Source organism: Atractosteus spatula, chromosome 4, assembly GCF_055471065.1.
Source record: "Atractosteus spatula isolate fAtrSpa1 chromosome 4, fAtrSpa1.hap1, whole genome shotgun sequence".
Lineage (NCBI taxonomy): Eukaryota > Metazoa > Chordata > Actinopteri > Semionotiformes > Lepisosteidae > Atractosteus > Atractosteus spatula.
Genome location: NC_142709.1, coordinates 70,016,752 through 70,041,882, shown reverse-complemented (window position 1 = coordinate 70,041,882; position 25,131 = coordinate 70,016,752). Strand labels below are relative to the sequence as shown.

Below are 25,131 nucleotides of genomic sequence, written 5' to 3'. Positions count from 1 at the left end.
TTTCACTGTAGTTTCAACAAATTAAAATTAAACTTTCAGTTCTCATTTGGTTCTGTTAATGTGGGTTTGATGCCATTTTACCCATTACACACCTCTTTGTATTTAATTCAGGTTTTACTAAAATTATATAAGATTTTGGTGCAAATATACAGAAAAGTAAACCAAAACTAGAAGCTAAAATAGCAAATATTTCCACAGCTACTATGAACTTCCCAGGGGAGCTGATATAAGCTGGGATAAAGGTGATCCAGACAGCACAGAATATGAGCATGCTGAATGTAATGAATTTGGCTTCATTGAAGTTATCAGGCAGCTTCCGAGCCAGGAAAGCGAGCACAAAGCACATGGCAGAGAGGAATCCTATATACCCTAACACAGCCCAGAATGCACCTGCAGATCCCAGCCCACACTCCAGAATGATTCTGTCTTTGTAATAATTCATATTTTTGTTTGGAAAAGGTGGAGATATTGTTAACCATAGAATACAAATCAAGATCTGTATGAGTGTTAAAACAAAAACACTTAACCTTTGCTGTTTGGGCCCAAACCATTTCATAATGTTATTGCCTGGCAGTGTAGCCCTAAAGGCCATTAACACCACTATTGTTTTCCCCAGAACACAAGAGATGCACAGGACAAATGTGATCCCAAATGCTGTGTGGCGCAACATACAGGACCAGTCGGAGGGCTGGCCAATGAAAGTAAGTGAACAGAGGAAACACAGTGTCAATGAAAAGAGCAGAAGGAAACTCAGTTCAGCATTATTGGCTTTAACAACTGGAGTGTCCTTGTTTCTGTAGAAGATGAAAGCTACACCTATAGTTAGGCAAGCTCCAGACAAAGAAAAAGCTATGAGCAGTATTCCCATTATTTCTCCAAAGGACAGGAATTCAACTGCTTTTAATACACATTCATCTCTTTTGTCGTTTGACCAGAATTCCAAAGGACACTGAATACAATCAACAGAATCTGTAAAAAAATAATGAATACAATTAGAATAATAGTCATATATATAACTATTTTTTTTACCATTTTAAAAATTAAGAGGGTTCATTATGTTTAATAATAATACTGTGCAAGTCTGTGTTTGTATGTCTGCCCTGCGATTAACTGGCGTCCTGTCCAGGGTGTACCCTGCCTTGCGCCTGTTGCTTTCTGAGATAGGTTTCAGCTCCCTCATGGCCGTGTATTTGATAAAATGGCTAAAAAATTAATGGATGAAATCATACTTCACTAATTCATCACATTGCCTAATGCATCTTAACCAGGAAAGAGATTATTATCTATATGCAGCATCTCATTACACAATAACAGAACCAATTAAGATATAGAGTGGATATCTAAAGTGTGTAGGACAAACTGAAAATGTCCACGTTGGAATTTAGTGGAAGAGGATGAGCATGGGTGTCATTTATAATATTGCTGTACAAATTTTATTTCTTGCTGAGGGCAAGTCTGACAGGACCTTAGCTTAACAATCCATCTGAAAAACAGTCTCCTACAGCATGTACTAATTGAATTTGGGCACTGCCTTCCACAGATCAAAAACATTGCCAGCAACATCCCAATTTCCATTTGGAGTCTGTCTTGCGATTGTTGAACTAGCCTTGTTGATCTTGTTTAGCATCTAAAGATTTGATGAGGTTAGGTATTTGGCTCCACATTGTAAGATTACACTGCTGATATGTTGTAAGCCTCCAAATTCTGTATGTACTGTACTAAAATAATGACTGTTATTATATATAATATATATAAATTACATTTACCTGATGTGTTGCTGATCTCTCCTTCAGCACATCGTATGCAGTCATAGCAACACACAGGCCTTCCTCTCTGAGCTGCCTTTCGAGTGCCTGGAGGACAGCTCTCACTGCACACCGACTCAGGCTTCTGCAGAACAAGGACAAGACAATTTGCAGCGGAGGAACAGTGACATGGGCTATGTGATTATCACAAAATAAATCTAAGTTTTGCATTTGAACAAAAAAATGCGTATTACATTTTTGGAGAATATTTTCACGTTGTGTTACTTAATGAAAATCTGACATTAAACCGCAAATGAAAACACACTGCGCTACAATCACTCCATCCACCAACTCCAATTTCAGTTAATAATTATCCATCCAACCATGGATTTTCTAACCACTCACAGAAAAACAGTGCAAGTTGACTGCTTGTAGTGCTAAGCTGTCACGCCCGACATCCCTCCCTAGAGGGCGCTCCACTACTCTCATGATTGTCCGTGTGATTAAGCTCTCCAGGTGTACCCTTTTAGCGTTATTATTTAAAGACCAGCTCCTCCAGTCCTCGGGGCTCATCATTAGGGTAAGATGTCGCGAGGCCCGCCTAGCACCAGGAAACCCTACGTCCGTCTCCTGAGGGCATAGGCCTCATTCCCGACACCTCCCGCTTCCTGAGCCCGGGGTCTGGAGGATCTCACCCCGTCACCCTTGGACCTCCATGTTTTGTTTGTCCGTGTGCTCCCCCCTCCCGGGGATTTTAACTTTGTCGCGTCCCAGGATGGATTCCTTGTTGATGGACTCTCGGACTGTGCTTTGACCTGCCCTTGGACCCGTTTGGATTTGGATGCCGTTTTGTCTTCCCCGTACACTGTCTCACGGACTGTCACTATTATTTTGTGCACTATTAAACCCCTGTGTGTTCCCTTTTACCACGCCTCCTGTTTTCTCCAGCTCTTACCGCATCGCATAGGGTCTTCTACAAGATCTGACACGGATTTCAGTCCGTGTTCGTGACATAGGCTCTGTCTTAAGCGTGAGACACTTTTCTACTGATACTCTTGTAGGGCCAGGGATAAACGATCTACTAACCTGTTACAGCAAAGTGTAATGTGTCTTAGAAGAATATCTTATACTTACCTCACGTTGCCCACCTGTCCAAACAATATCGACTTGATTCATGACAAACTGACGACCTGCTGGCAGTGAAGCGTCATAGTAACCGATGGTCGTGAACTGGACGGTGCTCTCGTTTACAAGCTGCCAGTTCACTAGTTCATACCTCGCAACTGGATCTCCATTGTCATCAAAGAAGACCTGCTCTCCAGTTTCAGACTTGAAGTTGACAGTTTTGAGGTTCTCAAGCACCTGTGAAAAACGCAATTATTTTGAACTGAAGATATCCTGACGGACAAACAAAAATACAGTACATTTGAGTGTTAATGTTACTGTTAATGCACTACAGATTTGAACAACACTTTACCTCTGACTGCTCAGTTTTAACTTTGCTCATGCAGCTAGAATTAGCAGGAGATCCTTGTCCTGTTTTGCATTTGAGTAGATTGTGTAGAGAATGTGCAACAGCATACACAGCTTTGTATACATTATTGGATATTCTCAATTCAGTGACATCGGTGTATTGGTTCTTTAGTTCTTTTAAGCTTTCAAGCCCTGTGCAAGCATGTTGATCTACAGTATTGCCTTCAATTCTTAAAGAGCAGCTGAAGGACTTTTCCCAGAACTCATATAGGAGATCGTTGTCAGGAGCTTGTAAAGGATGGACATTCAATAAAAATTCCTTCAACCCTTCTATCATGGAGTTACTAACAGCAAACCCCATTGATCCACTCAGAACTCTTAAATTTTGTGCTGTTGCAAGATTGCTGGCAGTTATCCATGCTTCTGTTCCAATCCACTGAAGACCAGCTACCTTCTGGAGGGATAATTCATCCAATAAAATATTCATTTCTCCTTGAGCAAGAAATGCCACAATAACTTTTGCAGTGCTCTTTTTTATAACATCTATGAGCTTTAGAACTTTGTGGTGTGGATCTGTTCTGTAAAAACTCTCTGAATACTCAATACAGATCCCCTCTTGCTGGGCGGCTTGCACAAAAGTAGCCATCCCGTTGTTGCCGTAATCATTGTTACTTCTAATGGCTCCAATCCAGGTCCATCCAAAGTGCTTCACAAGCTGAGCCAGGGCTCTGCTCTGATAATAGTCACTGGGGATGGTTCTGAAGAATGAAGGGAATCTCCTTCTATTGCTCAGACATGCACAGGTAGCAAAGTGACTGATCTGTTAAGAGAAAATTCTAAAGGATCAAAATAGGTTCTTTATATATTCACATTAAAAACGAGTTTCTCTCTCCTTTGAATTTAAATGTTCTACAAATAATAATAATAGGTAATGGTACCTGTATTTGCTGTTGCTGTATTTGTTGATTTAGTAAATAAAACCTTTATTAAACATATCTCACCACGGGGATATGAAAAGGTCCAACTGCTGCTAAAACTGCAATAGTGGGTGAAGATCCCGACTCTCCTATTATAGCTTGAACTGCAGCTGGTCTGGAGCAGGAGCTGTCAGAGAGAGTTTCCTCGTTTCCATTCATCAGAGCCATAGCTGCTCTTATTGCCAAAGATATGGAGCCACACGTGTCATAGATCTTATATCCCAAAGACACTCCAGGAAGAAGATCAGTCCTGTTGTTTATTTCTTCAATGGCAAAGATCATTGTTTGTGCTAGCTGAAATTCACGGAAGCTTAGTCTAGAAAAAATACAAGTCAAATTGGTATTGTTTTATTTCATCTTTCATATTACATATTAAAGCTCTGAATACTATGATAACATGAAGTGTAAAGTCAATATATAGAATGTAATACAGATATATGAGACTGCATTCTATCTGTAAGTAATAAAATAAAACAACAGACAAGTATCGACAGAAGCAAAGCAGACATCTTGTTTATTCAAAGACTATTGCATCAGGGACTGATTATATCAAGTCAAAAAATAAATTATTACTAACCTTTTGCATTTCAGAGTCTCTGGTTTTGTTGTAAATGGAAAAGTCTCAGCCAAAACCTCAGCATGAATTGAAAACATCCCACCAATCATAAAGTCATTCTCCTTAAATAAAGGTGGGATAGCTGCACTTCCCTCTAGCCTACAAACAGTTTCTTCTGCTGATGAGATTAGCACAACCACTGTCAGTACAGTGACTTGTGATAACATCTTAAGGCACAGAAAGATCCCCATCTCTCATCACAGCCAAATCACCCTTATATATTTATACTAAACCTGATGTCTCTGGAGTGATGAGATAAACATGATGTTACTGTAGTTCTAATTTCATTCTTTAGTAAGAAATCTCAAAGGTCTTTTTAATCTGCCTCTAGAAAACTTAATTGCAGCTGTTATTTTCATGTCTGTGAATCTGATCTTTTTAATAAGTGACAAGAATCTTAAACTGAGTAAAAGGCATGGTTTCATTCAAACAATATCCCTTCTACTAGTGATGAAACTATCATATTTAGAAATGTGATTTCAAAAAGGGTAGAATTAAATAGTCAGAACTGCTTTCCTCACTGTTTGATCATGGACTGTGCAGCAGAACACTCAAGCCTTTTCACACAATATTCAAAAACGTATTCCTAAATTCAAATAGCATATTTATTCCACAATATTAATTCACGAAAGTACCAAGTATTGAATTCAATTATGGCATCTTACTGTTAAAGATGAGTTTCATTTCTCATGTTGGAGGAGTTTGTAGTTTTAATTTGTTTAATCTCTGCTTTATAAAATATATAAAACATTATTTTTATATAGTAAATGAATGCTTTTGTTGGTGCATGTAAAGCACTGTATCTGTTTTGGAAATGACTGGCCTTGTAGCGCTCCAATATATTAGCTCCCTACTGGGTACTGTACAGTATATCCAGGGCCTTGGGCAGGGGTGGCCAGGCCTGGTCCTGGAGAGCCACAGTCCTGCAGGTCTCATACAGTAGGTCAGCCTTAAACCACTTTCCAAATAAAGACTTGGAACCTGTGGTTTGATCAATTTAAGTTAGTTAACTAGTTCAATTTAGACCGAAACAGGCCGAGGTTGGCGGTCCTCAAGATCATCAGTGTTGTTTACTGTATAACCCTTAATCAGCTCACTGTTGAACTAATTTAACAGCATCTCCCAGCTCTTCAGGTGCTGCTGCTTTAACACTTAGAGCACCTGTGGACACTCCAGCCCACCAAGCCCAGATCTGGAAAGCCCTGCTTTAACTCCTTGCTCTCGTTTCAGCTGCACTCTTATCTAAGCCCTCTTATTGAACTATTTTCTCTTTAGGTGAGTGAGTAGCTGTGTCAGCATGCATCATCCGCAAAAGAACAAGTAATAGGTTTATTCCATGCTGAAAAGAGAAGAGAGAAAACACAACGTTTCGGCTGTGAAGCCTTCTTCAGGTGGGAGAAAGACAGGGCAGACAGCCATGATCACACTGATCTCCCTGTCTGTTCTCAAAGAAAGGTTTCTCAACTCCCATAGCAGAAAGACAACAGAAACTAAACTGATCCTGAAACTAGGTTCACATCTTTCCCCTTCTCTCAATGACCAATTTATTTGCAGGTAATCTTCTGTATTCTCATGGAGGTTTTGACTTCACACCTTTCTTCACCCCTCTCCACTTTGTACTTCCTGAGTGGCCTCTCTTGCCTCCTCCCCTCTCCCAGCTTTTGTTCTTCTGTGCTATTTAATCTTTGCTGTCTGCCCTGTCTTTCTCACACCTGAAGAAGGCTTCACAGCCAAAATTTTGTTTTCTCTCTTCTCTTTTCAGCATAGAATAAACGTATTACTTGTCCCGTCATAATAAAAAGCAGACTTACGCTTAAAAGTACTGTGTTCTTTTTTACAGTCTTGATTCTTAGAGTGATTTTGAATGCATTTTGCCAATCAAATGTTTTCTTGTGTTTTTTTCTGGTTTAAGTAGCATGATGTAGCATTTAGGAAGGAAAATACAAAAAAGCAGACCAAAACTAGAAGCTAAAATAGCAAATATTTCCACAGCTACTGTATACTTTCCAGGGGAGCTGATATAAGCTGGGATAAAGGTGATCCAGACAGCACAGAATATGAGCATGCTGAATGTAATGAATTTGGCCTCATTGAAGTTATCAGGCAGCTTCCGAGCCAGGAAAGCGAGCACAAAACACAAGGCAGAGAGGAATCCTATATACCCTAACACAGCATAAAATGCTACTGTTGAGCCTAGGTCACACTCTAAAATGATTTTGTTTTTGAAGTATTCCATATTTTTATATGGGAATGGAGGGGATAATGCTAACCAAAGTATACATAGTAACACTTGTATGATTGTGCAAGTAAAAACACTAAGTCGCTGCAATGGCCCAGAACATTTTGGAACACTGTTGCCAGGCATTTTGGCTTTAAAGGCCATTAACACTACTAATGTCTTCCCTAGAACACAGGAGATGCAAAGAGCAAATGTGATCCCAAATGCTGTGTGGCGCAACATACAGGACCAGTCAGAGGGCTGGCCAATGAAAGTGAGTGAACAGAGGAAACACAGAGTCAATGAAAAGAGCAGAAGGAAACTCAGTTCAGAGTTATTGGCTTTAACAAGGGGTGTTGTTCTGAAGTGGAAATATATAAAACCTATGGCTAAATTTAAACATGCTCCAGCCAACGAAAACATTGTCAGAACTATTCCCATGTTCTCCCCAAAAGACAGGAATTCAGTCTCCTTTAAGATACACTGGGTTTGGTCTTCATTTGACCAGTATTCCAAGGGACACTTTGTACACTCAATGGAATCTGAAAGAGAACACATTAAATTAATAGATATTAATATTTAAGTAAGAACTGTAACATACAGTAATGATGTTACAGCAAAATGCATTGCTAGCTTTCCACCTAGTTCTCTGCCTTTCTTCAGAATTTTCTGTGAATGCAAAATAAATGTTGGCATTGACGTTAAATGTGTCTAAGGCATTTACTGTGCAGCCTACTATATACAGTATGTTTATTTACTGTAGATTAATGAATTTGTACGTCTGCAAATACAGTAATTCAGTATTGTAGAACATTCAATGCTGCATGATATGTACTGAATCTTTGCTGCCTTTTGTATCTTTGAATGTACATTTCACCATTAGAGGACTTCACTGTTGTAATTACATGTTTCTATTTTAATATTTTACCAGTAGAGTTGCTGATCTCTCCTTCAGCACATGGTGTACAGTAGAAGCAGCAGACAGGCCTTCCTCTCTGAACAACCTTTCGAGTGCCTGGAAGACAGCTCTCACTGCACACTGACACAGGTTGCTGTGAAATAAAAGTCTTGTGTTTTTGTAGCCACAATGCATGTGTTTGGTTCCTCCTAATGTTACTCACATCCCATATTTTAGAGGGTTTTATACTTTTTCCACTGCTTTTAGTGCATAATGATACTGAAAAATAATTTTAAGAAATGTTTCTGTTCTTTGGAAACTTTGTGTAGATAATTCTCATAGAGGAATGGCTTGAAACTCTGTGAAGGCATATATTTCACTGGCCATCCCCCCAGAACAGATATGTTAGCAATAAGTGTCTTATCTCTGATATTTTACTGATTTGAGTATAACATAAGATACAGTAATTTTGTACAACTTAAATTAATGCTAGTATAATTAATCTAGTGGAGTTTTTCTAACTTTTTCAAGACCTCACAAATTAAAACAAAAGTCCTCTTACTTGAAACTCACCTGATTGTGATCACCAGCCCATGCTATGTTGACAAGATTCATGTTGAACTGCTGACCAGCAGGGAGGGATGCATCATAGTGACCGACAGTTGTGAAAGTAGTTCCTCCGTCTCTAGTGTGCTGCCAGTTAACCAATTCATATTTTGCTGCTGGATCACCATTTGCATTGAAATACACCCTTTCTCCAGTTCTGGTTGTGAAATTAACTTCTTTTAAATAATGTAGCACCTACAAAATCAAAAACAAATATGTTGTTATAAGTATGAATAAGGCGGTACTGTCTCATGGTATTTAGGGAAATTCCCCAGGACAGCAATGAGTTCTTATTTTGTATCTATGTCTTAGCTACTCTCTCTACAAATTATTTTTTGATAGCCTCCCTGATCATACTTCTACCAGTATTGAGCTGACTGCTATCTTCATGATACTCCTGTATGTGACTTGACTTATGATGTTTTTCAGCACCTGGAACAATCCTAGTCTCTATATATACTATGTCTCGGGTTTTGATCAGACACTGAATTGTCAGAGACTTCATTTAGATTTCTGGCTTTGCAGTCTCAGAAGTAAAAGCTGTATTTTCTCTGTTCCAATGCAAAAAGAAGCATTTGCTTACCTGTCGTGGTTCAGTCGTGTTCTTCTTAGTGCCGGTCTCATTCGTGAAGGAGCCTTGTCCATCTTTACAGGTAAGCAGATTGTGAATGGAGTGTGCAAGAGCATACACTGCCTTGTAAACATTGTTGGAAATCCTCAGCTCGGATATATCAGTGTACTGGTTTCTTAAAAGTGCTAATTGCTCTGTCCCTGTGCAATGCTCCATATCGTTGCTCTTGTTCTGAGATGATAAAGTACAACCAAAAGCAGTTTCCCAGAACTCTTTTAGAATAGCACTACCAGGTGCTTGAGACGGATGGAGTTTCAATAAGAATTCCTTCAGGCCTGCTATTTTTGACTTGTTGATTGCAAACCCAATTGCACCACTCAGTACTTTAGAAGATTTTTCTGTTGCAAGTTGTCTTGCTGTAATCCAGGATTCACTACCGATCCACTGCAGTCCAGTGACATTTTGCAGTAGTATCTCCTCTAACAAAACCTCCATCTCGCCCTGAGCTAAGAAAGCTACCAGAACTTTCGAAGTTGCTTTCCTTATGATATCTACAACCCTAGAAATCTTCTCCTTTGGATTTGTTCTTAAAATAGCTTCTGAGTATTCAATGCATACCCCTTCCTGTTGGGCAGCTTCTACAAAGGTAGCCATCCCATTGTTGCCATAATCATTATCACTTCTAATGGCCCCAACCCAGGTCCATCCAAAGAGCTTCACAAGCTGTGCCAGGGCTCTGCTTTGGTAATAGTCACTCGGGATGGTTCTGAAGAATGTAGGAAACAGTTTTTTGTTGCTCAGGCACGCACAAGTAGCAAAATGACTGATCTGTAAGCATAGGAAATTAGATATTTTATGATAGTTATTAAGAAAATGCAAAATGCATGTTCATTCATATTTTACTGTACATTAATGGGGTAATTTTTCCACACACGGTAATTATTACACATCTGTATCACAACTCTTCTGAGTTTCAACCCTGCTCAGCATATGCTGGATATTTTCAAACAATTTATACAAAATAACCCAGCCAAATCCAAATCTAAATCTTGTCCTTCATGCAAATGTTGTGTCAGGAACAAGTTTGTAGTCACTTAGGTCAACACAGATGCTTTCTCCCACTCAATTTTTAAACATTTTTCTGCCTAACATAAGAGAAAGAATGATGCCACATCTATTGATCTCAGTTACAGTATAATATGTCCAGCTGTGCTGTTTTACAGTAGGTCTCCAACAGTGACATACCTGTGTACTGAATAATATGACAGTTACAAAATCAAAATATCAACCAATGGATTTCCAATAATTACAGCATTTACTTCCTTCAGACGTTAAATTCTCCTGATTGCTTGCACTACTATAGATATTTGAAATTAGTATGTTACATTTCAAAACTACAATGATAGATGCGATGTAGATGCGATTTACAGAGAGAGTTACAGAGAGGTTAAATTTCTTACCACAGGAATATGAAATGGTCCTGTAGTTGTTGCCATCGCAATGGTTGATGATGACTCAGATTCTCCTATAATTGCATGAACTGTGCCTGACTCACTGCAAGACTCATTCAACACTGTTTCTTCTTGACCGTTCATTAAAGCCATTGCTGTTTTTATAGAAGATGGAATAGAGCCACAGCTGTCATAGATCCTGTAGCCTAAGGACGTTTCTGGAAGTAAATCGGTGCTATTGTTTATTTCCTCTATTGCAAAGATCATGGTTTGTGCGAAGCGAAATTCTCTGAAGTTAATGCTAAATAATGTAAAAAATTCATTGTTTAGTTAAAATATTAAATACCAAATTAATGACTTTTTAAATTACATTTTAAGGAAGTATTTTTAGTATAAGATGTCACACATACAGAAAAACCTTGGTATGGCATGGTATTCATTTTCATTTTCTTTCTTATGAATTTACATAAAATAACGTCTTTCACTTTCTTTTTCTGCCATATAGCTGCACAATTTTATTACATAGATAACTAGAACGTTTAAGCATGTTTTCCTACAGTAATCATTGGTAATTTCAATATTTCAGAAAAAAAAGTTGTGAACTTTAAATGTATGAATTTTTTAGTTGCTCAGAATCAGACTAACCTGGAGCATCCCAGAGGTTCTGGTTCACTTTGAAATAACGTCATCTGGACTTTAGATTTGCTGTGAATGGAAAAGGCACCACCAATAACGACATCTCCATCCTTCGATAGCACTGGGAATTCTGGTTTTCCTAACATTTTACACACAGGTTTTTCTGAGAAAGTAGCAAAGGCACCTATCAGCACAAATGCATAGAGTAGCATCTCACAATTGTTGTGCTGAACCAATCAGTAGCTTTTTTTAAAATCTCAAAATTATTTATATAGAAGGTTGAGTCCCAGGGTGTTTACATTGAGCAAATCACTCGCTAAACTGTAAAATCCCAGTGGAAAAATTTGAATGTTCCAAAGGAGAATGGATTTCCCTACTGTTAAATGCAGCACATTAAACATCTACCTTGAGGGGCTGAAAAGTTCATTAACTAATAGTGATTCACAGTTCAGGTTGACTTGCTGTGGGACTGCTGTCAGTCTTTATTTGATTTTTCATGCAAGTGAGGCTTACAGTATATTTGTAGTTTTACTATTTGGTTCATATTGTGTCCTGTCGCATTTAAACAGTGGGATAAGATGACCTGTAATAAAATAAATCTCAAATGCATGAAAGAACATAATTCTTTTTTGGTTTTGTTTACACAAGCATCAAGACAGAAGACACCATTTTCCTTTGTTATCTTATGGAACATGCATAAGGTAGGAATAAAGAGGAATCAGTCAAAATCATTCTTAAATAAGATTAAATTTGAACATTATCTTTCTGTTGAACCCTTGCAAAATTGAAAGACATGGACAACATCTGTTGTTAGTATGTGTTGAGTTTGCATAAAGCAGACAGAGCTTATAGCCAGAGCCTGTCCCAGCAAACAATAGGCTCAAAACAGAATACACCCTCCATGGGATGCCAGTCCATAACGAGGCACACACAGACACCAATACACATGCTCACACCATGGCCAGTTTTTCCCAGAAACCAATTAACCTACCAGTATGTCTTTAGTCTGTAGCAGCAAACCAGAGCTGGAGAAACATGGTGTAAACATACAAACTCCTTGCAGTAATTGAACCTAGGGCCCCAGCGCTGTGAGGGAGCAATGCTAACCATTGTACCACTTTGCAAAGTTGCTAGATATAAAATATCCTCTGGATATCCTCCATCCTTTTAATACATGTAGATGGAGAGTAATGTTTTATCTCCTGTTTTCTTATTTTAGAATTAGCTATAGAATAAAATGAAGTAATGTGTTTCTTTAAGCTACTTTTAGTATATGATTACTGACGATACTACAGAAATTATTAAATATAATTCGATTCATCTTGCAATTAATAGATATGTAATGAAAACAGGGAGGCATGGTCGTGCAGTGGCAAGTATTGCTTTCTTGTAGTGCTGGGGCCCTCAGTTCAATTTCAGACCCGGTGCTATCCTTGTGGGGTTTTTATGTTCTCCCTGTGTTCACGTGGGTTTCCTCTGGTTTCCTCCAAAACTCCAAAAATTTACTGGTAGTTTAATAGGCTTCTGGGAAAATTTGCCATAGGTGTGAGTATGTGTGTGTCTGTGGATATACCCTTTAATACTGTAGATTGGTGTTCTGTCTGGAGTGTACCCTGCCTTTCACTTGTTGCTTGCCAGGATAGGCTTTGGCTCCCACACAACCCTGTATTTTAAGAGGCGATTACAATATGGATAAAGAAAACAAAAATAATAACTTTTCTCGCTGATGCAAATTTTATTCATGTTTACTGTAGCTGATTTTGACATAAATCAGCCTAATCAAGTCTAGATTAGTTTGTTGTTTCGACCATTTGGAATTAGTAATTCAATATATATTAAACTCTTTAATGTTTTATAGGTACTATTTAGAAATACTAAAAATTAATTAGCTTTTCTTAACCATGACCCAGTTTTAGTGTATATATATTGGCCAAAAGCGAAGGTCCCTACACTGGGCCGTGAGGTACTCCTCTTTTCACTCTATCTATTGTAGATGGAATGATTCTCCAATCAAAATTACATTTTGGCTTTCGAAAATTAAACAATTATTTATACACATTCAAGACAGCATTCTCTATTGACGCAGCTACATATTTGTACTTTACCTAGTGTATGTTTTTTACTGCTTTCTATTGTTTGCTATTTGCTTGCTATTTTTCTGCAGACAGATATTTAGGGGGTTGATATCTCTAAGAATGTAAAAGTAAATATGTACTGTTTACTTCCTTTTCATATACCATCGATATGTTTTATTGGTTGTAAGCAAATTATAGTTTAATATAATTATAAAAATATGCACAACAATCTTATTATATATAATAATTTACTCAAACAATAATATAATTAAAAAGTTTATTAAGAGATTAGTATTGAATGACAAGCAGCAGCATCTAGATACATTCACATCCCATGATAGCTTTCAACCATACTGTACATTAAACAAGAAAGTGCACTATAAAATCAATTTAAAATATAAAACGAAGTCCACTTATCTAGTTTCATTCCTAGATTAACATTTCTTATCAAGTATTGTTTGTATTAGTTTGTATTAGGGTTGAATAAAATTAAATGAAATTTTGGAGCAAATATATACACAAACAGCTCAAAGCTAGAGGCCAGAATTGCAAATATTTCAACAGCCACAGTGTACTTTCCCGGTGAACTGACATATGCAGGTATAAAAACCAGCCACACGACACAAAAGATGAGCATGCTGAATGTAATGTACTTCGTCTCATTAAAATTGTCTGGCAGTTTCCTAGCTAAAAAGGCAAGAACAAAACACAAACAAGCCAAAACCCCAATGTAGCCCAGTACACACCAGAAAGCCAAATCAGAGCCAGTGCTACACTCCAGTATGATCCTTGGCCTCTGATAGACAGTGTTTTTAAGAGGGAATGGCGGAGCAGCTATCAGCCATATAGTACAGATGACTATTTGTACTGCAGTACATGCGAAAATGATCATCCGTTGCTGCCTGGGTCCAAACCATTTCATGACATTACTGCCAGGCCTCGTCGCTTTGAAAGCTGCTAGAATGACCAGCGTTTTCCCAAGAATGCAGGATATGCACAAAGAGAAGGTTACGCTAAAGGCAGTGTGCCGAAACATACAAGACCAATATGTCGGCTGTCCTATGAAAGCAACAGAACACAGGAAACAGAGTGTGAGTGACAGCAGGATAAAGAAGCTGAGCTCCGAGTTGTTAACCCGGACTATCGGAGTGTTTCTGGAGTGAAGGAAGACCACAAGGACACCAATCGTAAGGCAAGCTCCTAAAAGAGCAATCACTGCCAGTGTGATCCCCATTTCATCATAGCTCAGGTATTCCACCTCTTTGGGTATGCAGCCTGTTCTTGCAGCATTTGACCAGTGATCCTCAGGACATTCAGTACACTCTACTGAATCTGTAGTCAAAAACATGGGGAAGTTACAGAAAGCAGCAGCCATATTTTTTAAATTGAACACCACACTTTCTACATAGATCTCTTTGGTGTGGAAAATAGTCATTTTTGTACTGAATATTTGTTTGCAAACATTAAACTTTAAAAGCCCTCTTAGTTTAAAATAGTGGTGCTTTATTCCAAATGCTTGTTTTTTTAAAAAGAAAATTCATTAAGAGAGAAGACCATCAGTATGAGTCTTGTGTATCACTATGATTCTTGTTCCACTTTATTTAATCTTATATGGACTCCTTCTGATTCCCAGAAAAATTCAAGAAACAAAGTCAAACACACACAAAAATGCACAGTAAATGTAAATATAAATACTGGTACTGTATATAGCATGCATAATAAGGAATGTGTGTTCTATAATCTTTCTACTTCATTTTCAATTGTCTCTTTAAGTCTGCACATCATTGCATCATTTTCTAATTCAATTTAGAAATCAGAGGACAAATTAACTTTGGAGATGGGGCTCATGCAGAGCATGCATGAGAGTAAATGAAGAAGGAAATACTTGCCTGTCTGATTACTAATTTTGCCATCAGCACATGGTAGACAGTCAAAGCAACAAGGAGGCTGCCCTTGACGAATCCCTTTCCGTGTACCAAGGGGGCAGCTTTCAGTGCACACAGACCGCAGCACCTTACGTGGAGAACAAAGAGCAGTCCGTCAGCCTCTGTCTGCAGGCCTGGAACAGCCTCCGCACGCAGCACTTTGGAATGAAGACGCATTTCTGAAACACTGTGCACTGCTGCATGCAACACATTCATAAACAATCAACAAATATCTAAGGTTCCAAAATCTGACATTTCAACTTTTCCTTGAAAGATGTGTATAGCACCTTACAACTTTACAATTATGGTTTTATGATTCTGAAAAAATGGAATAAACATGGTTTGAGGAAAATATTTTAGAAATCTGGCCCATAGAATAGAAAATTGACTATAAACTCTGAAATGTGTGCTTCCAGTGAATCTCAATAATCTGCAATGAAGAAATAAATGTTTTCCTTACAAAGAAGTTAGTATTGGCTGTTTGCAGTTTGTCTTTCGGTCATCATTCCATATCACAGCTTCTTCATTTATCACGAGCTCCTTCCCAAGTCCTTGAGATGCATCATAGATTTCCACTGTAACAGTAACAAACCACAGTTTCCCATCTGCACCCCTCTGCCAGTTTATAATATCATAAGATGCAATGGGGTCTCCATTTTCATCAAAGCTTATTTTGTCTCCCAGGGCGTTTGTAACAGATAACATCTGGATGTAATGTTGAAGCTTTCAAGAACAAAAAATAACGGTTATTTGGCATTATGTAAAAATGAAGTAGAATGAGGTCTTAGGCATGAAAACAGAATGAGACAATACAATCATGCAGTGTGTTACCTGCCATGGCTCAAAGTTTGAAGGGTCTGCGCACGTAAAATTGCCAAATGGTCCTTCCCCAGGCTCACAGCTGGCCAGGCTGTCCAGCGAGTGGGCAATAGTGTACCCAGCTTTATAAACGTTGTAGGACACCCGGAGGCTAGACACGTCCAGGTAGACGGAACTCTTCTCCACTAGAGACTCCTGGCCACTGCAGGGGGGCTGGACTCTGCCATCCTGGCCAGTGGCGTTCGACGGTAGGAAAGAGCAGCCAAACATGTCGCCCCAGAGCTCCTGCACCAGCGTGTTGTTGGGATACAGGGAAGGGTGAACTTTCAGGAGATAGTCTCTCAGAGCAGGGATCTGTCCCCGGAGAATGGCAAACCCGATAGTACCACCGAGAGAAGGGTAGAACTCGCTGGCTGCAAACAGCGAGGCCGTGACCCAGACTTTGCTGGCTATCCATTGAATCCCAGTGATGTTCTGAGCTGCATACTCCTTCAGCAGGGGGTACAAGTCACCCTCTCCAGCAAACGAAATGACCACCTTGGCTGTGGATCGTTTCATCGCATCTAAGATCTCTAGAATCTTTTGTCTGCTGTAAACTTTAGGAATAGTTTCATAGTAGGCCAGACAGACGCTGATCCTTTCAAACTCCTCAATTAACTCCTGGAATGCATATCTTCCATAATCGCCGTCTTCTGAAATGGCTCCCACCCAGGTCCGTCCGAAATGCTTCACCAGCTGAGCAATGGCTTTCACTTGGTGGGAGTCACTGGGAACCGTTCTAAAAAATGTTGGAAATCTTTGCCTGTTGCTGAGGCAGGAGCATGTGGAAATGTAACTTATCTGAGGAGAAAAGGTCAAAACAACAGAAATAAGAAGGATATAAGGCCTAGTTGCCTTATGTTAATGTTTCTTAATTACAGAATGCCACAAAATATAATTATTAATACTATTAGCAGAATTACTTACAATGATCACAGAACATCCTAAATAAATGCAGTGTCCAATTCACCTATTTCAGTCTTCTTTGTAATCTCTGTACATATACAGTACATGTAATTCTTGGTTCTAGAAACTAGAGTACTGTACATACCATTGGAATTCTAAAAGGCTGTAGCGTATTGGAGAGGATAATGGACTGTGATGACCCCGAGTCTCCGATGATGACCTTTACAGGCCAGGCTCCAGAGCACATCCTGCTGGACACTTCACTGGGGCCATTAAGAACTGTGAGACTGGCTCGCTGGGATGCCACATGAGTTGCACAGGAGTCATAAATCTTGTAGCCCAAGGTTAGCTTGGGAAGCAGGTATGGATTCTTGTTGATCTCTTCAATGGCCAGCCGCATGGTCTGGGCCCAGCGAAAAGCTCTAGGGTCAAAGCTGTGGAGAAATCACGGTTTTTAGTTGACCTAACAAAAAGAAAGACTACAAAAGCCCCATATTCTGGACCAGTGAGAAAAAGGTTACACATGCAGTGTGCAATACCAAAATTATGCAGAAAGTGTGAGAACGTGAATACAGCTACTACAGCTACTGATAATCTTATGCTTTGGCATTTTAGCAATATCAAAATGTACATTATTAAACTTTGCATCACTTAACCCTTATTTTTCTGCACTTGTTATAAAAGTATTGAATTCAGAATCTTATTTTCAATGGTGCTTCAACTTTAAAAAAATGTCATGAATAAAAGATGAGGAAAAGTAATACAATATATTATTTTACACAGAGAGTGTGGTGTGCCATAGCTACAAACTCCAGCAGTCGATTTAGCAATTAGCAGGGTGCCAAAGTGAGAGAACATATTAATTAATTTTGTTTATGCACACACGTCACTTCATTTTATTTCAAAACTACTGAAACAGCTCAGTGCTTGAATGATATAGTTTGAATAGCCATGCCTGCCAAGGCTCTAATCACAATGCTGTGAAAGCATATGAGCTCAGCTTGCTAATTAGTGGGTTTTCCTTTGCACAGATGCAGCAGTAAGGCGAGACCAGACTGCTGGGTGCTCAGGTCTGCAGCGTTTAGTGAGCATGATTTCCCATTTCAAGGTCTAATGAGCACGTCTGCTTTCATCATCTCAGTTTACAGGTAGTGTTTGTGGAAATCTGACTCGAAGGCAAATTGTCTGTGAAGCTGTTTACGCTTTCTTGCTTTGAATTACCCAGAAAAGGCAGTTTACCTGAGAAAAGAGCACAGCGGGTTCAGTAGACACTAGAATTCATTTAAAAAAGGTAATGGGAGAGAAAAGGCTGAGAATACATTTTAAATGAAAGCTAATACATGCTGTCATCTGGCAGCAATGTTCCCCCTGCGCAGCAATACATTAACTCACCCTTGACATCCTGATGCGGCTGGTTTGTGTGTGTAGGTCAAGTCAGGGACCACTACCCAGTAAAGCCCTCCAATAACGATGTCTCCATCGGCTAGGAATCCAGGCAGCTCAAAGTTGCCCTGAAGTGTGCATGAGGCTTCTGTGGTTCTATTAGGCGAAGGCGCTGAGACAGAACAAAACAGAGCCAGGATAAAGACAAGCATCTTGTTACCCTGTGTTACAGTGACCGGGGACACATTGAGTGTGTTATTTATTTAATAAACACTTGCACTATCTGTGCATGGCTATGTTAGTCCTGCACACAGGGATGGGCTCTTAAAATAAGATGATGTGATATCTTATACTCCCAGTAGATGTTGCAAACAGCAGGCATAACAATAGACACAGGGCACTCATTTCTTTTGTTCAATTCAACGCGGCTATAGGTCGCATGATGGAGAAATAAAAAAGAAATCACTATCAAAGATTCTACTATGAACTGTATAATATATGTCTGGAAAAAGATATATACTGTATATACTCTTATTAATGAATTTTCTTATGTACATAAAGTGAGAGTGGGTTTAAACATATTTTATTATTTTTTATAGTGCTGTTAAAGAATAGAGGCGCAGGAATTTTGAAATGTGCATTATCATATAATTATGACAATGTTGGAAGTCAGTTCATAGATTAAATCATGAATGCTTAATTTCAAAACTGTACAGCACACTCTGTGGGGGTTTGCTTTCTTAAGGTCTTGGAAATAGATGATATTCAATATCCTTAAATAATGCAATTCAACACCTATTCATTTTTCATTATATTTTTTAATTAATTTGTTTTTTAAATGTTCGGAATTAGAACACACACAAGTGAAGCTGCTTGCTGCATCCTTTACAGACAGATGACTCTAAGTGATGTCTATGCACCCTGAATGAGCTTGTTCATAGTAGAGTAACATTGCAGACTGTGTTGTCCCTTTGGGATGTCAGGTGTATTCCCTCAAACCATAATCATTAAAAACTCAAGCCTGGCCTGCTATATTAGCGTGAAGACTGTTTTAATCAGGATCCCCTGTGCAACTATACCGCATCCTATACCATCTGGAAAAGTCAAGATAAGGACAAAAACATCAGAGTTAGTTAATCCTTTGATTTTAATTTGCAGCATTTCTTTTCACTTTAACATAAGGCTTATTGTTTATGCTTATTACCTTCATTATGCTGTTATTCAACATCATACTTTGTATTAGGAGACCCTTTCTGGATATGCTGACTTTTGTTTTCTATACTGACATATTAATGAAATTACTTAAATAAAGATTAATTAAAATCAAATACAATTACAACACCTAACTTGCACACTAATTTCTTAGGTTTGTATCTAGGAAAATATTTCAGCTAGTAACCCTATTTGCATTTGTGTAAAGATGTTTTTAAAAGGGTATCTTATGTTTCTTGAACGTGCAATGCAATATACCATTAACCAGGAAAACTTAAGTTGCCTGTCATACAAAAGGGTTTATTGGTAAATAAGTGAATGTATGTGGGGTTTTTTATCTAAGCCTAAAAACAACCGATCGTACTTTTACCGTTCTGTAAAGATCTTTAAAGCGTCTGAAAGAGACTGTTGAGCGTCTCAGCTTCACACAGAGGAATTACAGTTGATGTTTTGGATTCTTAGCTCCCTCTAGTGTCCAATATTGTGAACATCCTCATTTAACCTCACAAAGCACTTGCTTATTGCACTATACTATAGGGTTCAGAAAAAGGTTTTGGTCAATCGTACGTATGCCATGCCTCATTATTAAACTTGTCAATTACAAAATCTTTCTCATTATTATATTCTTGGCTAGAAAAGCTTTAAACTTAGTTTGCTACCTCTTTATTTACTAAAAAAAGAAGTTAATCACTTAAAGGTTAAATGCACAAACTTTGTTTTAAAGTACTGTACTGTGAATTTTATTAATATGGCCTACAGATTCAGATAATCTGACAATTATAAGGCAATAGGCTTGTAATGAACATCTTCTTCTTTGTGACTATATAATTATTGATATTTATAGATTTCTGCAGTTTGTATTTCAATATTTTTCTTTATTGTAACCAAAAATAGCTCCAAATACAAACATAAAAACATACAGTACACTCCTTTAAATAACATCGTATGAGACACCCTTTCAAACAGCAGTGGGCCGTATCCTATATTTTGACATTTGTTTAATGTTCACCTAATAGATAAGTGTTTACTTTAAAACACACTATAATTAAAAATGTAATGTCAAATTATAATTTGTGTGAATCTATTTTAAACACAAACATCTACTCCAAGGTCTGTATAGAAAAATATTAACACAAAACTTTTTAAAAATCAAGCTCTGAAATTATTTTGAACCCATCTGCGTATCTGTTTAATAATGGTTAATGTCAGTACGTTCTGTCTTTTATTTTCCAAAGCATAAAAAGTTTAATGATAATTATATTTTCAATGGGTTTCACAAATATAAATGTACTTGTCAAACCAATTAGACGTCTTTTGCCTTTTCTTTAATAACAAAAAATCTTATTTTTACAGAAGGATTTTTTAACAAGTCCTTTATCTTTTGAAGAGCAAATCTAAAATAAGTATTACAGTATTTTCTAAATGCACTTCTTGAGGACTGGAAATCAGTTTTACTAAAGAAAACTACCCCAAAAATAAGGTTTAACCTAGAAACAATTCAGCGTGCTTTACAGTATTTATGCATATAAATGGTTAATTAAAAGTATAAGAGTAAATAAATAAATTCCTTACACTTATACAGTGCTTTTCTGGACACTCTACTCAAAGTGCTTTACAGGTAATGGGGATCCCCTCCACCACCACCAGTGTGCAGCCCCACCTGGATGATGCAACAGCAGCCATAGTGCACCAGTACGCTCAGTCACCATACAGTACATCAGCTAACAGTGGGTAGAGCTGTTACTGAAGCCATTTCATAGATGGGGATTATTGGAGGCCATGATTAATAAAGGCCAATAGGAAATTTGGCCAGGATGCCAGGGTAACATCCCTACTCTTTTCAAGAAATACCCCAGAATTTTTAATGACCACAGAGGGTCAGGACCTCAGTTTTATGTTTCATCCAAAGGATGGCAGCTTTTTACAGTAAATGGTCCCTCTTACGTACTGGGGCATTAGGACCCACACCCACTGCAGGGTGAGCGCCCCCTGCTGGCCCCACTAACACCTCTTCCAGCAGCAACCTTAGTTTTTCCCAGGATGTCCCCAATCCAGGTACTGACCAGGCTCACACCTGCTGAGCTTCAGGGGGGCTGCCAGTTGTGAGTTGCAGGGTGATGTGGTTGCTGGCTATGAATAAAATATAAAAATGTCATTCATAAAAGGCACCACATTAGTGTACCAGATCCGCAGAAATATGTGGCTGTCAAGAGTGCAATAAAAAAGAAACGGCCTGTGGCTCTGTTGCAAAATCCTTCCAAATGTTTCTTTCTGGCCAAAATTACAAAGCAAAACTATAAGCAAAGAGAAGGAAAACATTTCTATTCTGTGTATATGTTATCTGCTGGCAGATTTACACTTTTAAAATGGCAAAACTTATTTCAGGACTTTGGAAGAAAAAGAAAAAAAGTACAGTAGATGGTGGAAGAAAAAGCTATTTTATAACTGAACGATTGATACAGATAAAAGCTGCACAGTTTGACCATATTGAACAGGTGGTCAAAAGTGAAAAGGCATGAATGGGTTTTGAATGTCTGGGAGTCTCCATAAAGAAAAAGGGTGAGCCTGTAAAATGTGCTCTCACAGAGCAGGCCTGCTCTGACACTGCTGATCTGGTGATTAGCAATTCTGTTTGCAGTAGTTTATGATTAACCGTGATGTTAGTTATGATTATTAGAGTTGTTAATTTATTTTATCCTTATTTTGGAGTGGTTCAGGCTGCAAGCAATCTCAAAAATATGGTCTTCCCTTCAGAAGGGGTTCAAAACCCCTGGTGCTGAAAGTTCTCTGTGTGCTGGAGTGAATACAGCAGGATGAACAGCTACTAAGCCCCCCAGTGGTGAACGCCTGGCACTGCACCCCTAGAAATGCCTTCAATTTCATGTCAGGAATCACCCACGTCTCTCACAAAAGTCTGCAGACCTTATTTTTATTCGTTGGCTCGTATCTACTTAAACAAGCTAGCTTCTAATTCTCAGATCAATGCAAAAAAATATTATACATAAGGCGCATTGCTGCAAAATTACATTATACATTATGCATACTGTAGACACTAGCCCCATATCTGCTCTTTTTAGTAGTGCATCCTCTCCAAATTGTGATCTTTTCATTTAATATGATATGAGGTTAAGAGACTAAAATGAGAGCCAGAGAACATGATTGTAAAAAACAAAGAATTAAATTAGAATCAGGCGTTTGAATTACACAAGGCCTCATACAAAAATCTGATATTGATAACAAGAATGGATTGTGGTCATGGTATTGTAGATGCTTGTTGTGGTATGACGCGGTTCTTATACTGGACTTTTTTAAATTTATTAAATTTAGTTTAAATGTATTTTTAGTATGAGCCATGTCACTCTGCAACTCACATCTGCCAACCTACTAAAGCTCAGCAGGTGTGAGTCTGGTCAGTACCTGGATGGGACACCTCCTGGGAAAAATTCAATTTGCTGTTGGAAGAGGTGTTAGTGGTGGTGCTCACTCGTGAAGTCTGTGTGGGTCCTAATGCCCCAGTATAGTGACGGGGACTCTCTACTACAAAAAAAAAGGCGCCGTCCTTCAGATGAGATGTAAAACAAGGTCCTGACTCTCTGTAGTCATTAAAAATCCCAGAGGTGTTTCTCAAAAATAGCAGGGGTGTCCCATTGGCTTTTACCAATCATGGCCTCCTAATAATCCCCCTCTCTGAACTGGCTCCATCACTCTGCTCTCCTCCCCACTGAGAGCTGGTGTGTGGGGAGCGGATTGGTATGCAATATGGCTGCTGCCATCACATATCCCACGTGGGGGTGCACAGTGGTGGTGGAGGGGATCCCCATTACCTGTAAAGTGCTTTGAGTGGAGTGGCCAGAAAAGTGCTATATACTGTAAGTGTAAGGAATTCCATCCATTTTCACTTCCACTTTTCCTGGTGAGGGTCACAGTGAAGCTGGACCCTACCCAGCAAGCAACGAGCGCAAGGCAGGGTACAGCAAGGATGGGGTGCCAAGTGCAAGCCAATCATACATGACAATCTGTAGGCCACACTAAGGGCCGAGTGGGGTAATTTGGCCCAGACCCTGGGATAACTCCCTACTCTTCTCAAGAAATGCCCAGTGATCTTTAATGACCACTGAAAGTCAGTTTAACGTCTCATCCAAAAGACATCACCCACTACAGTATAGTGTCCCTGCCACTATACTGGGGCATTAGGACCAACACAGACCATAGGGCGGGCGCCCCCCACTGGTGCCACTAACACCACTTCCAACAGCAACAGCAGCTTCCCAGGGGACTTCCCATCCAGGTACTGACCAGGCTCAACCCTGCTTAGCTTCAGGAGGTGAAATGGCTGCTGGCAATTATGATTATTAACTTAATTTTCATCTAAATTACTTTGCAATATGCTTGTTAAAAACAGGGCTTCTATCATAAACTTAATTTTAGCCTTAGTTAAAAAGCTAACTTGAACAATGTAGTATGAGCAATGTGTATGTGTACTGTAGTATTTGGAAAAAAAACCCAGAAAGAACCTTCTTATCTTACTTAATAATGGAATAAAATATAAAATGTCCTTATGAACTCTTAAATTAGCATTCTGAAAAGAGTTCAGGTGGGTAGCTGCGTCAGCATGCGTAGGCTGCAAAGGAACAAGTAATAGGTTTATTCCAGGCTGAAAAAAAAGAAGAAAGAGAACACAATGTTTCGGACGTGGAGCCTTCTTCAGGTGTGTGAAGAAAAGAGTTCTGAAAAGAGTCTGACATTTTATAGATTTGTCCCACATTTCTTATAAAATAAAATAAAAGAATAGCACAAATTGATGTAAATGTTTCACAACCATGGCCTTGAGTCACTTAAAAAAATTTAACCTACTCTTCATGTACTATGAGTATTTGATTAAATCAATACCAGTACTTTTCACTCATGCATAAAAACACCATCAATACCAAAATCTTGAACATTAGTTTAAAAAGCTATGTAAATGCATTCCTGAGGTCCCAGGAAGTCCAGGAATGAGAGCCCCTGCAGTGCTGCACACTGGGACAAGCAGGTCCTCCAAGAGCTCAGGTGGGGCCCTGGCCACTTCACATTGTGAGGCCCCCTCATTGTTGGGGATGAGGGCTAAAAAATATTTTTATGTAAATAATGGCATGATGGGAAGATGAAGGCGGGCATTTTGAAACACCTAAAGAACGGTAGATTCAGCACTGGAAGAGTGCTGAATATAGTAAAAGTTTTTCACAGTATATGGTAAAAGTTCCAAATTTGACTTGAGTCGAGAAACATGCCTAAGGGTTAAAGTGGAGGACCATGCACCCTGGGCTGAGGTGATGCCCCCCTGTGAGGTCAGGCCCGGGCCAAATGGTTTTGTTGGCCCCTCCTCTTGTAGGGCCTGGGGACAGCATCTCCTTGCACTTTCCCTTATGTGTCTGTATGACCTTTCATCTCAAAGGTGCTTTACACTTTGGAGTCTAAAGGAAGGGATCCACTCCAGGAATCCCAAAGCTAATGTGTGGCCCCACCTTGAGTGAAGACAGCTGCCACTATGGCTCTATAAACTTCCCCACATGTGGGAAAGTGTGAAATTGTTTCACTACTC

General features: G+C 38.9%; 3 protein-coding genes across 3 annotated transcripts; all 3 read right to left on the bottom strand.

Moving 5' to 3' along the window:
* Positions 1–55: 55 nt before the first annotated feature.
* Positions 56–4,978, bottom strand: LOC148837027 (extracellular calcium-sensing receptor-like). Its single transcript, XM_088913473.1, has 6 exons — positions 4,773–4,978; positions 4,220–4,511; positions 3,223–4,038; positions 2,880–3,107; positions 1,767–1,890; positions 56–969 (listed from the first exon to the last, which is right to left on the bottom strand). Exons 1-6 carry the CDS (start codon positions 4,976–4,978, stop codon positions 56–58), a joined length of 2,580 nt encoding a protein of 859 aa, XP_088769599.1.
* A 1,682-nt stretch (positions 4,979–6,660) lies between these two features.
* Positions 6,661–11,403, bottom strand: LOC148837026 (extracellular calcium-sensing receptor-like). Its single transcript, XM_088913950.1, has 6 exons — positions 11,201–11,403; positions 10,565–10,856; positions 9,117–9,932; positions 8,501–8,728; positions 7,958–8,081; positions 6,661–7,571 (listed from the first exon to the last, which is right to left on the bottom strand). The coding sequence occupies exons 1-6, from the start codon at positions 11,401–11,403 to the stop codon at positions 6,661–6,663; spliced, it is 2,574 nt and encodes an 857-aa protein (XP_088770076.1).
* Positions 11,404–13,729: 2,326 nt separating this feature from the next.
* On the bottom strand, positions 13,730–18,550 carry LOC148837025 (extracellular calcium-sensing receptor-like). The gene is made up of 7 exons (XM_088914249.1): positions 18,348–18,550; positions 17,101–17,389; positions 16,023–16,850; positions 15,699–15,914; positions 15,312–15,329; positions 15,156–15,279; positions 13,730–14,598 (listed from the first exon to the last, which is right to left on the bottom strand). Exons 1-7 carry the CDS (start codon positions 18,548–18,550, stop codon positions 13,730–13,732), a joined length of 2,547 nt encoding a protein of 848 aa, XP_088770375.1.
* Between the last annotated feature and the right edge of the window lie 6,581 nt (positions 18,551–25,131).

Excerpts from the sequence above, each read along its gene's own strand:
- LOC148837026 (XM_088913950.1), bottom strand. The coding sequence starts at position 11,403 with ATGCTACTCTATGCATTTGTGCTGATAGGTGCCTTTGCTACTTTCTCA. Across the intron at positions 10,857-11,200 it reads GAACCTCTGGGATGCTCCAG|CATTAACTTCAGAGAATTTC; the intron begins GTTAGTCTGATT and ends TACATTATTTAG. Across the intron at positions 8,729-9,116 it reads ACACGACTGAACCACGACAG|GTGCTACATTATTTAAAAGA; the intron begins GTAAGCAAATGC and ends TTGATTTTGTAG.
- LOC148837025 (XM_088914249.1), bottom strand. The coding sequence starts at position 18,550 with ATGCTTGTCTTTATCCTGGCTCTGTTTTGTTCTGTCTCAGCGCCTTCG. Across the intron at positions 17,390-18,347 it reads GCCGCATCAGGATGTCAAGG|CTTTGACCCTAGAGCTTTTC; the intron begins GTGAGTTAATGT and ends ATTTCTCCACAG. Across the intron at positions 14,599-15,155 it reads CAAAATTAGTAATCAGACAG|ATTCAGTAGAGTGTACTGAA; the intron begins GCAAGTATTTCC and ends TTTTGACTACAG.
- LOC148837027 (XM_088913473.1), bottom strand. The coding sequence starts at position 4,978 with ATGTTATCACAAGTCACTGTACTGACAGTGGTTGTGCTAATCTCATCA. Across the intron at positions 4,512-4,772 it reads GAGACTCTGAAATGCAAAAG|ACTAAGCTTCCGTGAATTTC; the intron begins GTTAGTAATAAT and ends TATTTTTTCTAG. Across the intron at positions 1,891-2,879 it reads GGACAGGTGGGCAACGTGAG|AAGCCTGAGTCGGTGTGCAG; the intron begins GTAAGTATAAGA and ends CTTGTTCTGCAG.